Source organism: Chelon labrosus, assembly GCF_963514085.1.
Source record: "Chelon labrosus genome assembly, chromosome: 12".
Taxonomy (NCBI): Eukaryota; Metazoa; Chordata; class Actinopteri; order Mugiliformes; family Mugilidae; genus Chelon; species Chelon labrosus.
Genome location: NC_140345.1, coordinates 20,607,858 through 20,621,705, shown reverse-complemented (window position 1 = coordinate 20,621,705; position 13,848 = coordinate 20,607,858). Strand labels below are relative to the sequence as shown.

Sequence of the window (13,848 nt, the reverse complement as noted above, 5' to 3'; positions counted from 1 at the left end):
GTGAAGTGATATTTTGTTTCCATACATTAACTGCAACATCGCCATCTTCCATTTTTTTCCTGAATCGTCTTGTCATGAATTATTGCATCGTGAATTTAACATTACTTTGATGAATGTGCATCTAATATTTTGCATCTAGTGATTGTTCTCTTACTTAATCATGAGCTAATTTTAACATTAACATAGCCTAGGTAATACACTACATTAAGCTGCTCTTTTTCCAGTGTGTTTTTTCGGCTGTGGTTACAAAAGTAATTACAATTTTAATGCACACTGTTTTGAGCTAGTTAATGTACGGTATTGCCTTTAACCTATCATGCTTGATTATAATCCTTTCTTTACCATTTGCTTCCACTAATGCAGAAAGCTGCAGAGAAACTCAAAGCAGAAGAGCAGAGAAAAATGGCGGAGATGCAGGCTGAGTTAGACAAACAGAAGCAGTTAGCTGAAGTTCACGCAAAGGCCATTGCGAAAGCTGAGAAAGAGGCTCAAGAGCTGAAGCTTATAATGCAAAAAGAAGTAAGCAAGCGAGAAAATGCTGCTGTTGATGCAGAAAAACAAAAGCAAAACATCCAACTGGAACTCCATGAACTCAAAAATCTCTCGGAGCAGCAGATCAAGGACAAAAGTCAACAGGTGAATGAAGCTCTTCAAAGCCGGGCTAAAATTGAGGATGAAATCCATCTCATCCGGATCCAACTTGAGACAACAGTAAAACAAAAGTCTACTGCAGAATCTGAGCTCAAGCAACTTCGCGATAGAGCAGATGAAGCAGAGAGACTAAGAAAGGCTGCCCAAGAAGAGGCTGAGAAGCTCCGCAGACAAGTTAACGAAGAGACCCAGAAAAAGCTCATGGCAGAGGAAGAACTCAAATTCAAAGCTGAGGCAGAGAAAGAAGCTGCTAGGCAAAAACAAAAAGCACTGGAGGACCTTGAAATTCTCAGGAGGCAGGCTGAGGAAGCTGACAGGCAGGTGAAGCAAGCAGAAATCGAAAAGGAAAGACAAATCAAGGTGGCATTGGAGGCAGCCCAGAAGAGTTCTTCTGCTGAGCTCCAGAGCAAACACATTTCTTTTGTGGAAAAAACCTCAAAGTTAGAGGAATCACTCAAACAAGAGCATGGCACTGTCCTTCAGCTCCAGCAACAAGCTGCATATCTCAAGAAACAGCAGGAAGATGCAGAAAATGCAAGAGAAGAGGCAGAAAAAGAGCTGGAGAAATGGAGGCAGAAAGCTAATGAGGCCCTTCGTCTAAGACTCCAGGCTGAGGAAGAAGCTCACAAAAAGAGCCTTGCCCAAGAAGATGCTGAGAAACAAAAGGAGGAGGCAGAGCGTGAGGCTAAAAAGAGAGCCAAAGCTGAGGAGTCAGCCCTGAAGCAGAAGGAAATGGCAGAGAAAGAACTTGAGAGGCAGAGGAAGGTAGCTGAGAGTACTTCTCAGCAGAAACTCACTGCAGAACAGGAGCTCATTCGGCTCAGGGCAGACTTTGACAATGCAGAACAGCAGAGAACCCTCCTTGAAGATGAACTTTACCGCCTGAAGAATGATGTTGCCGCAGCACAGCAACAAAGGAAACAGCTGGAAGATGAACTGGCCAAGGTTAGGAGTGAAATGGATGTACTCATTCAAATGAAGTCTAAGGCAGAGAAGGACAGCATGTCCAACACGGAGAAGAGCAAACAACTTCTTGAGGCAGAAGCCGCCAAGATGAGGGACCTGGCTGAGGAGGCAAGCAGGCTTAGAGCAATTGCAGAAGAAGCCAAGCATCAGAGGCAAATGGCTGAGGAAGAGGCAGCCCATCAGAGAGCAGAGGCTGAGAGGATTCTCAAAGAAAAGCTGGCTGCAATCAGTGAGGCCACCCGCTTGAAAACAGAGGCTGAAATTGCCCTGAAAGAGAAAGAGGCAGAAAATGATAGACTTCGCCGGCATGCTGAGGATGAAGCTTACCAGAGGAAAGCTCTTGAAGATCAGGCCAACCAGCACAAGCAGGAGATTGAGGAAAAGATAGTCCAACTTAAAAAGTCCTCTGAGGTTGAAATGGAAAGACAAAGGGCAATAGTGGATGACACACTCAAACAGAGGCGAGTTGTTGAGGAAGAAATCCGTATTCTTAAGCTCAACTTTGAAAAGGCTTCATCTGGAAAACTTGATCTGGAGCTTGAACTGAATAAACTTAAAAACATTGCAGAGGAAACCCAACAAAGCAAGCTCAGAGCAGAAGAGGAGGCAGAGAAACTTAGGCAACTTGCTCTTGAGGAGGAGAAGAGGAGGAGGGAAGCAGAGGAGAAGGTGAAGAAGATTGCTGCTGCAGAAGAAGAGGCAGCCAGACAACGCAGGGCAGCCCAGGAAGAGCTTGAGCGTCTGAAAAAGAAAGCAGAAGAAGCCAAAAAGCAGAAAGATGAGGCCGACAGAGAGGCAGAAAAACAAATTCTTGCAGCCCAACAAGCAGCCCAGAAATGCAGTGCAGCTGAGCAACAAGCCCAGAGTGTCCTCGCTCAACAGAAGGAAGATGTCATCACGCAGAAGAAGCTTAAGGAAGAATATGAAAAAGCCAAGAAGCTTGCTAAAGAGGCAGAGGCTGCTAAGGAGAAGGCAGAAAGGGAGGCAGCTCTCCTCCGACAACAAGCAGAAGAAGCAGAGCGACAAAGAGCAGCTGCTGAGGAAGAAGCGGCAAACCAAGCCAAAGCCCAGGAAGATGCCGAGAGATTGAGGAAGGAGGCTGAATTTGAAGCTGCTAAACGAGCACAGGCAGAAGCTGCAGCGCTCAAGCAGAAGCAACAGGCTGACGCAGAAATGGCAAAGCACAAGAAACTGGCTGAGCAAACATTAAAACAGAAGTTCCAAGTGGAGCAAGAGCTCACAAAGGTTAAGCTTAGACTTGATGACACTGATAAACAGAAATCTCTCCTGGATGAAGAGCTGCAGCGCCTGAAGGATGAAGTTGATGATGCTGTCAAAAAAAGGGGCCAGGTGGAGGAGGAGCTCTTCAAAGTCAAGGTTCAGATGGAGGAACTACTCAAACTGAAATTGAAAATCGAGGATGAAAATCAGCGCCTCATCAAAAAAGACAAAGACAACACACAGAAATTCCTTGCCGAAGAGGCTGAGAATATGAAAAAGCTTGCAGAGGACGCTGCTAGACTTACCGTGGAAGCTCAAGAGGCGGCACGATTGAGGAAGATTGCAGAACAAGACCTAATTCAGCAACATGCACTTGCTGACAAAATGCTCAAAGAGAAAATGCAGGCCATACAAGAGGCATCTAGACTCAAAGCTGAGGCAGAAATGCTCCAAAAGCAGAAAGAGTTGGCTCAGGAGCAAGCTCAAAAGCTATTGGAGGATAAACAGCTAATGCAGCAGCGTTTGGACGAGGAAACTGAAGAATACCAAAAGTTACTTGAAGTAGAGCGGAAAAGGCAATTGGAGATTATGGCTGAATCTGAAAGACTCAAACTTCAAGTTTCTCAGCTCAGTGACGCACAGGCCAAAGCTCAAGAAGAGGCAATAAAATTCAGAAAGCAAGCTGACACAATTGCAGCCCGTCTTCATGAGACTGAAACTGCCACCCAAGCAAAATTGACTGTAGTGGAAAGACTGGAAATCGAGAGACAAAATACAAGCAAAGAGGCTGAGGATTTACGCAAAGCTATCGCGGACCTAGAGAACGAGAAGGCTAGGCTGAAAAAGGAGGCTGCAGAACTTCAAAATAAGTCTAAAGAGGTATTGTGTCAAAATGGCATAACCGAGCAGCTTATGTCATTGTTAACTCTTTCTAAATCTAAAACTAACCCACTCTTCTTAAAATTTCTTATATTCCTTTCTCTGATTACACTAATCATGAAATCATATTTTAATTTTGAAAATTATTTTATTTTTTCTTTACAGTGCACTGTGCTCATGCATATCATATCCTGAATGTTCCCACGCATCCTGGAATGTTGCCCCATTTTAGGACATGCTTCATTTCTTTGGGTCTCAAAACTCAGTATAGTGTGCCTTGGCAATTTGGGGGATAGATGCCAAAATATCTTACCAGAACCCTGAACTATGTTACTGAAAGGGCTCCATTTGATGAACTGTTCCAGTGTATTTTAATTGATGGTAGGCAAATATTGGAATGTTATTTTCACTCCTTAGTGGAAAATACAATCAAGTGCCCATTTGTCATAATTTCCCGTATTTATTACAAATCGGATATTAAGAGATGCAAACATCCACCCCCATGTCGTCACCCCAGTCAGTATATTGTATGTGGGTTTGTCAAGCAGGCAAAACACAAACCATCAACATTAATGTACTAGAACACCGGGTAAGACGTCACCATACCTACAACTGCCCACCGTCTGACATGACCATGCGATGCACTGATGTGAATTGTCAACTTCATCGTCAACTTTCACATCTAGGCTTATCCATTACCCCCTGTGGCAAAGAAGAGATTTTACATAGTGTTTGTTGTGTCAGCGTCCTTATCGTTTGGATAACCCATATTATACTGAACGTGGAGCATTGTGTATTATAGTATAATTATTAATATTACTTTAATTATTAGAATTCAAAGACTATTGCTCCTAGACAAGTCCATTTCTTGAGTTCATGTTTTCTAAATTTGGTTACTTGCCATTTAAAAATGAAAGATGCATTATGTGCTGTAACAGATTCAACAGCTCATAACAATTGGAAAAAAAAACATATAGTGGTACCCAGTAATGAGAACCAAATCTGCGTAACCAAAAACCTAACTTTTATAAGAGCTACCATTAAGTAGTAAAAGCAGTAGTAATAAACTACCTGGAGTGGTTTCTTTATTTGTTTTTAGAGCAAAGCAGTTGAAATTTGTGTATCATTACATAAAGTATATATATTAAAAAGATGAATTCCAAGATGTCTGAATTTGCAATCAGTGGTTTTGTTGAGGAATATCATTAGCTCATTATTCTGGACTACACAGAAGTGACACAAGAACGGTAATTATTAATCCAGATGTGTGTTAAAACTACAATTATATTATAGTTGCACACATACTGTATACATTAATTTTATGATAATTTTAGCTTGATATGCATAAGCAGAGTGCGTTGTAGAAATTGTATTAATTAAAACCTTTATTAGCTAATACACTGTCCAAATATAATATGTTGAGTTTAATATGTGCCACGGATAAAAATCCATTGTAACTTGTCTTGTCTATTGTTCTTTCTATCAGATGGCTGATGCACAGCAGAAACAAATCGAGCATGAGAAGACAGTGCTCCAGCAGACATTCCTGACAGAAAAGGAAATGCTATTAAAGAAAGAAAAGCTAATTGAGGATGAGAAAAAGAGGCTAGAGAGTCAGTTTGAAGAGGAAGTCAAAAAGGCCAAGGCTCTTAAAGATGAACAGGAACGCCAGAGACAGCAGATGGAGGAGGAGAAGAAGAAACTCAAGGCTACCATGGATGCAGCCCTCAGTAAACAGAAAGAGGCTGAACAAGAGATGCTTAACAAGCAAAAAGAAATGCAGGAACTGGAGAAGAAGAGACTAGAGCAGGAAAGGATTCTTGCAGAGGAGAACCAGAAATTGCGCGAGAAACTGCAGCAGATGGAGGAAGCCCAGAAAGACCAGCCCAAAGAGGTCATCCATGTAACAACTGTGGAGACAACAACGAAAGTTTTCAATGGCCAAAACGCTGGTGATGTGGTAGATGGAGTCGAGAAACCAGATCCATTGGCTTTTGATGGCATCCGTGATAAGGTACCTGCAAGCAGACTTCATGACCTTGGTCTTTTGCCTAAGAAGGAGTTTGACAAGCTGAAAAATGGCAAAACCACTGTCCACGAGCTTGGTGAGACTGAAAATCTGAAAAGAATTCTTAAAGGAAAGGACTCAATAGCTGGTGTTTTGACACCATCTAATCAAACAATGTCAATCTATCAAGCATCCAAAGAGAAGAAGATCACACCAGGCACTGCCATGATCCTTCTTGAAGCACAGGCCGCCACAGGTTACATTTTAGACCCAATTAATAACCAGAAACTTTCTGTTAATGAAGCTGTCAAGGAAGGCGTGATTGGCCCTGAATTACACAACAAGATGCTTTCAGCTGAGAGGGCTGTTGTAGGATACAAAGATCCTTACACTGGTGGAAAGATCTCTGTCTTTGAAGCCATGAAGAAGGGTCTGATAGAACATGATCATGCCATCAGAGTGCTTGAAGCTCAGCTTGCAACTGGTGGCATTGTCGACCCTATCAACAGTCACCGTGTACCCAATGACACTGCCTCTAAACAGGGACAGTATGATGCCGAAATGAATAAGATTATGGAGAAACCTTGTGATGACACAAAGGGATACTTTGACCCCAGCACCCAGGAACCTTTGACATACTCTGAGTTAATGGCAAGATGCACTACTGATCCCAAGACTGGTCTGTTACTCTTGCCAATCACAGACAAAGCGGCTCAGTGTTCTAGCATATACACAGAAGAAGAAACCAAAGATGTGTTTAGCAAAACAACTGTGTCTGTGCCATTTGGAAGATTCAAGGGAAAGACTGTCACTATTTGGGAGATAATCAACTCTGAGTACTTCACAGAAGACCAGAAGAAGGATCTTCTCCGCCAGTACAAGACAGGCAAAATCACGATTGAAAAGATCATCAAGATTGTGATTACTGTGGCTGAGGAAAAAGAGAAGAAGAATGAAATAGCCTTTGATGGTCTGAGAGCCCCTGTCCCTGCCACTGAGCTTGTGGAGTCTAAAATCATTGATAATGATCTGTACAACAAATTGCAAAAGGGCAATGTGACAGTCAAAGAGGTGTCTGCAATGGAGCCTGTCCGCAAAGCACTCAAGGGTACAAACTGCATTGCAGGTGTAGTCATTAACTCATCCAAACAGACAATGTCCTTCTATGAAGCTATGAAGAAGGATGTAATGAGGGCCGGGCCTGCCTTGAATATGCTTGAAGCTCAAGCAGGAACAGGCTACGTGGTCGACGCTGTTCATAATCAGAAGTACACTGTTGATGAAGCTGTCAAAGCAGGTGTTGTTGGTCCTGAGCTCCATGAAAAGCTCCTATCTGCAGAGAGAGCTGTTACAGGTTACAAAGATCCTTACACTGGAAAGACAGTATCTCTGTTCCAGGCAATGAAAAAAGATCTCATTCCTAAAGAGCAAGGAATCCGACTGCTTGATGCCCAAATGACCACTGGTGGCATCATTGATCCAGTAAAGAGCCATCGAATTCCCCATGATGTGGCTTGCAAGAGAAACTATTTTGATGATGAAATGAAAAAGACTCTGAGTAGTCCCACTGATGAAACTAAATGCTTCTTTGACCCCAACACAAAAGAAAATGTCACATACTCACAACTCTTCAAAAGATGTGTCATTGATAAGAAAACTGGTCTCCACCTCCTGCCTCTTTCAGATGAAGCAATCTCTGCTAAGGAGGAGCTAGCATTCACTGAAGCCCAGACAAAAGAGGCTATGACTCAGGCAACTGTGGAGCTTGACTCTGGACCATTTAAGGGCAGGAAGATGACCCTTTGGGAAATTATCCACTCTGAATATCTCACTGAGGAACAGAGACTTGACCTCCTCAGACAGTTTAGGTCAGGAAAGGTTACAATTGAAAAGATAATTAAGATTATCATCACAATTGTAGAGGAGAAAGAAGCCAAGAGACAGGAACAGTCCAGCTTCAAGGGACTCAGAGCTCCTGTCCCAGCAGTCTCCCTGTATGATTCCAAAATCATTGACAAACCAACTTTGGACCTCCTTAACCAAGGCAAAACTACGCCTAAACAAGTCAGTGAGAATCCCAATGTCAATAAATATCTCCAGGGCTCTGAATGCATTGGCGGCATCTACCTTGAACCGACAAAAGACAAAATAAGTATTTATCAAGCTATGAAGAAGAAGGTCATCAGACACAACACTGGTCTTTCACTTCTTGAGGCTCAGGCTGCAACTGGCTTCATTGTAGATCCAGTGAGGAACCAATACCTGTCAGTAGATGAGGCAGTGAAGTCAGGCCTTGTTGGTCCAGAGCTACATGAAAAACTCCTCTCTGCAGAAAAAGCTGTCACCGGCTATAAAGATCCATTCACTGGCAAGAAAATCTCCCTCTTTGAAGCAATGCAAAAAGATCTGATCCTGAAAGAGCATGCTATGCCTCTGTTGGAAGCACAGATGACCAGTGGGGGAATCATTGACCCTGTTAACAGCCACCGTGTCCCCACTGATGTAGCATATCAGAAGAACATTTTTAATAAAGAAACTGCCAAGACCCTATCTGAACCTTCTGATGAAAACAAGGTTTTCTCAGACCCAGAAACAGATGAAAATGTAACCTACAGACAGCTTAAAGACAAATGCCAAAGAGACAAAGACACAGGCCTGTATATCCTCCCACTCTCTAAGCCGCAGTCTCCAACAGTTGTGGAAAAGACATACCTCTACACAGAGGAACAAACCCAGAGTGAGCTGACCAACACTCAAATTGACATTCCAATTGAGGGCCTTGCTGACAAATCACTGAACCTCTGGGATGTCATGAACTCAAATTTGCTTCCAGAGCAGGAGAGGCAGAAGCTCATGGATGAATATCGCTCCGGTAAAATCACCAAAGAGAGGATGATCATCATCATTATTGAGATCATGGAGCAAAGAGAGATCATCATAAATGATAGTCCACTGTCCTATAAGACTATAAGGAGAAGGACAACAATTGAGGAGCTCTATAATGCCCGCATCATTGACTTGGAGACATACAACCTTATTAAACAAGGCAAGAGAGAGATCCGTGACATAATGGAAATGACCAGTGTGAAACAGTATCTTTATGGAACTGGCTGTGTTGCTGGGGTCACAACAGACTCTAGCTCCAAGATAAGCATATACCAAGCAATGAAGAGAGGTTTTATTAAACCAGAAATAGGCCTCAGTCTCCTAGAAGCACAAGCTGCTACAGGATTCATTGTTGATCCAGTGAATAATGAGACACTCACTGTTGATGAGGCTGTTCGTAAAGGTGTTGTCGGACCTGAAATCCATGATAAACTTCTTTCAGCCGAAAGAGCTGTGACAGGATACAAAGATCCTTACAGTGGGAAAATCATATCTCTCTTCCAGGCCATGAAAAAGGATCTTGTTCCAGAGGAGTATGCCCTGAAAATGTTAGAGGCACAAACTGCCACTGGTGGTGTTATTGATCCCGAATTCCAGTTCCACTTGCCTGCAGATGTTGCCACGCAGAGAGGTTATATCAACAAGGAAACCAACGAGAAACTGACTGACGATGTTAGAGGGTTCATTGACCCTGTCACTGACGAGAAGGTGTCATATGCACAGCTGCTCAAGAGATGCAAGTTAGAAGGTGGATTACGCCTCCTCTCCCTGGGAGATAAGAGGCTGACATTCAAGGGCCTGAGAAAACAGATCACAATGGAGGAGCTTCTTCGCTCACAAATTATTGATCAGCAGACAGTCAGTGAACTGAATGACGGCCTTCTTTCAGTGGAGGAGGTTAGCAATAGACTATCAAGGTACCTTGAGGGCACAAGCTGTATTGCTGGTGTATTTTTGGAGTCCACAAAGGAACGTCTATCTATTTACCAGGCCATGAAGAAGAACATGATCAGGCCAGGCACTGCATTTGAACTCCTTGAGGCCCAGGCCTCTACAGGGTATGTCATTGATCCAATCAAAAACCTCAAACTGACTGTCAATGAAGCAGTCAAGATGGGAATTGTAGGCCCAGAGTTCAAAGACAAGCTTCTTTCTGCTGAGCGTGCAGTGACAGGATACAGAGATCCTTATTCAGGCAGGACAATCTCCTTGTTCCAGGCCATGAAAAAAGGGCTCATCCTAAAAGATCATGGTATCCGTCTTCTGGAAGCGCAGATTGCCACTGGTGGAATCATTGACCCAGAGGAGAGTCACCGTCTGCCAGTTGAGGTGGCCTACAAACGTGGCTTCTTTGATGAGGAAATGAATGAGATCTTGACAGATCCATCAGACGACACCAAAGGCTTCTTTGATCCCAACACTGAGGAAAACCTTACCTACCTCCAGCTGATGGAGAGGTGCATCACTGATCCTGACACTGGCCTGGTGCTCCTGCTACTGAAAGACAAGAAGCGGGAAAGAAAGACCTCTTCCAAGTCTTCAGTCCGAAAACGCAGAGTTGTCATCGTTGACCCAGAGACAGGCAAAGAAATGACAGTGTATGAGGCCTACAGGAAGGGACTCATTGACCACCAAACCTACCTGGAGCTTGCAGAGCAAGAGTGTGAGTGGGAAGAGATCACAATGACTTCCTCTGATGGTACTGTAAAATCTGTTATCATTGACAGGAGGTCAGGGAGACAGTATGACGTTGATGATGCTCTTTTACGTGGTCTTATTGACCAGCATTCTCTTGATACATACCGAGCTGGAAACCTGTCCATCACAGAGTTTGCTGATATGCTCTCTGGAAACATGGGAGGCTTCCGTTCACGCTCTTCCTCTTTTGGTTCAACAACTGGTTCCACCTACTCTTCTCCAATGAGCCCCATACCCTCCATCAAGCCACCTGCAGTCATATGGAATGACCCAACAGAGGAGACTGGCCCCGTAGCTGGAATTTTGGACATAGACACACTGGAGAAGGTCTCTATCACAGAGGCAATGCACAGAAACTTGGTAGACAATATTACAGGCCAAAGATTGTTGGAGGCCCAAGCCTGCACAGGAGGAATAATTGACCCCACAAGTGGAGAGAAACTCTCAGTCACTGATGCCACAGAAAAAGGCCTTGTGGACAAAGTCATGGTCGATCGCCTCAACCTGGCTCAAAAAGCATTCAATGGATTTGAAGATCCCAGAACCAAAGTAAAGATGTCTGCATCCCAGGCCCTAAAGAAGGGCTGGTTGTATTATGAGGCTGGCCAGCGTTTCCTTGAGGTGCAGTATCTGACTGGTGGTCTTATAGAGCCTGAAGTTGAGGGCAGAGTGCCACTAGACGAATCCATCAGGAAGGGCACCATCGATGCCCGCACTGCCCAGAAACTGAGAGATGTCAGCGCTTATTCTAAATATCTAACATGCCCAAAAACCAAACTGAAAATCTCCTTCAAAGATGCCATGGACAGAAGCATGGTTGAGGAAGGATCTGGCCTAAGACTCCTGGAGGCCTCTTCACAGTCCAGCAAAGGCCTCTACAGTCCCTACAATGTCAGTAACCCTGGCTCCGCGTATGGCTCTCGGACTGGCTCTCGGACTGGCTCAAGAACCGGATCCCGATCAGGCTCCAGGAGAGGCAGCATTGACGCTGGCTCTGGCTTCAGCATGAACTTCTCATCATCCTCCTTCACATCCTCCTCTGGCTATAGCCGCAGATTCTAATCAGCTAGTTCTCTCCCTAATAACTTGTGACTTAGTATAAACAATACTAATGCACTTTACAGTTGCATTTCTAACATGACAAAAAATAGTTTCAGTTACACAGAAAATATAATTTATTTATTCATCCATGCATGTGGTCACAAGAATTTACTAGGCTTTTTTTCATATCCGACACCTGTCTAAACATGTGCCTCACATAACAAGACATAACCAATAATTGCTATACAAATATAATTTGCCTTTAGTACTGACTCCAAGTCAGTATATATTTTTAAAAGCATGACATTTCTGTTTTTTAAGTGACTTTATAGTTTTCAATTCACACCTGTCGAAAGGATGTGTGCATCTGAAACTAATATATACTGTATGTATGACAAACAGAAATATTTTTCCATTTTTTCTTTGAAATTTAAGAATATTTGTCTATTTTGTATCTTTTTCGACAATACTAGTAACAAGATAATGAATTTCATCATAGTTATAATGTTTCTAACTAAAATATATTGATGCCTTCAACATTTCTGAATGTTTGTATAGAGTATGGAAAAAAATGTTTTTATGTTATATGTATCTGGGTAGCTGTAGACTGCACCCAGTAAATTGCTGAACAGAATACACCTTTGAGACACTAAAAAATGAGACACTACAAGAATATAACATTCAAAAGAAGTGCCAGAGTTTAAAAATTATGTATTATTATTTGGAAAAAAAGCTTTCTCATCTGTCATTGCTAGTGCTAATGTCCATTTATATTCAGTAGGCTTTTGCTTCATTTGAGTTAAATGCACCATTGTTTTACACACTTCAAATGTTGGAGTGCTCATACTCACCAACAACCCAGTGTTCCTGGTAAATCCCAAGATGATGTCAGACTCGATCCTGCCCTTCCTCACAGACCTGCCTTCTGTTATTTTGATTCTTGTAAGTTAAATTTATTATTTCTTGTTTTCTTTTCCTTACGTTTTGTCTTCTTAAGTTGAACTTTGAACACATCTCAGATCCTGTATTAATTCCATTTGTTTGCTTTGTCCCAAATGTCCCACATCGTCTGTCAGCTGTTTCAGCTCTGAAATATAATTTTGTGTTTTCAACAGATGCCTCAATCCCTCACAGTCCTACCCCTCAAGAGAGACTCTCAGTTGGCCGGAGCATACGATCCCTTCACCTTGGATGGATTTGTGATACCGTGTCGTCCTCACGCAGTAACACAGGTACACCAATTTAGAAAACATGATGGCCTTTTCATTCATGAAAAAAACAAAATCATAGTTTCGTCTATATTTGCTTCATAGTTTTCATTTCATTTGAGTTTAATTCCATGCTGCATGCTGGCATACTTTGGTTTCTTTTGGTTATAATTCATAGTCACTTTCTTTTTTTTTTTTCTAGATCTGCCATTGAGTATGTCCTTTCTTCCATTGTACATCACACTTGGAGAAAGCTGAGGCTGAGTCAACATCATCTTGGGATGCCTTTCTAGGAACACTTTTCATTCATTTTCATGTATTTATTACTTGAACGCTAATAGTGATATTTATGTTTTCATTTCATGGTATTTAATTTTTTTTTTATTTTAGAGAACACTCCCAGAGAATATACAGTTCTTTGTGCACTTGTCATTTTAAATGGGATTATCTATAGCAATACCACAGCACATCTTCACATAGCGAGTCCACAGAGCAGATTTTGAGACATCTGTGACTCTAAATTCAGTTCAACCAAAAGTGTCTGTGAGAGAAAATTTGGAGAATTGACATATTTGATGCGGCACCACTTAGCACGAATGTATGTATTATGTGAGATTAAGTACTTTCAGTTGACATTTTGCCACAGATTTCTTTTGCAAACTTAAAGAAAAAAACGCTTTAAGCTTGAATTTGCTTTGTTTTTTCCACATCAAGTATTTCTGTTATCCATCTTTCTGTAAATCTTTTACACGTTTTCATAATGCTTTTTTGATATTATGAATGGCCTTGCATGTTTTACTAACTTTACAAAGTTATTGGGGGAAATGTCAATGTAAAATAAAAGCAATTTGAGATGTTAAGTGCGCTGATTTTAATTTTGGCAATATATAAAGATACAAACTAACTGGTTGGTTTTGCTTATGGGGCAGATGTTGCTTTGAAAGACACCGTGAGGATTGTGTTGTATGTGAACATAACACTATGTTGTAAATAAATATTCTCTGAAGAAGCACCGTTGTAATTCGTACATCATTATCCATGCTTTGAAGCTAATTTTGAGTTGAGTGGTTTAGCCTAGTGTTTTGCACAGTATATCTATAAATGCCAATTCCAATGAAGTTGGGACGTTGTGCAAAACATAAATAAAACCAGAACAAAATGATTTGCAAATCTTTTTCAACCTATATTCAATTGAATACACTACAAAGACAAGATATTTAATGTTCAAACTTTATTGTTTGTTTGCAAATATTTACTCATTTTGAATTTGATGCCTGCAATACGATCCAA

General features: G+C 41.9%; 1 protein-coding gene across 5 annotated transcripts in view; it reads left to right on the top strand.

Annotated features, from left to right (window-relative positions):
- LOC311497376 (plectin-like) overlaps positions 1-13,568 on the top strand; it is a 62,838-nt gene extending 49,270 nt beyond the window's left edge. For 4 of the 5 annotated variants that reach the window (XM_084557657.1, XM_084557656.1, XM_084557660.1 and 1 more), the window contains exons 31-34: positions 364-3,717; positions 5,204-12,292; positions 12,466-12,582; positions 12,761-13,568. In XM_084557657.1, coding sequence (XP_084413783.1) covers positions 364-3,717; positions 5,204-11,371 — 9,522 coding nt within the window. In that variant the 3' untranslated portion in view covers positions 11,372-12,292; positions 12,466-12,582; positions 12,761-13,568. The remainder of the gene's footprint in view (positions 1-363; positions 3,718-5,203; positions 12,293-12,465; positions 12,583-12,760) is intronic. The other variant, XM_084557658.1, reaches the window with a different exon arrangement.
- The last annotated feature ends 280 nt before the right edge of the window (positions 13,569-13,848 follow it).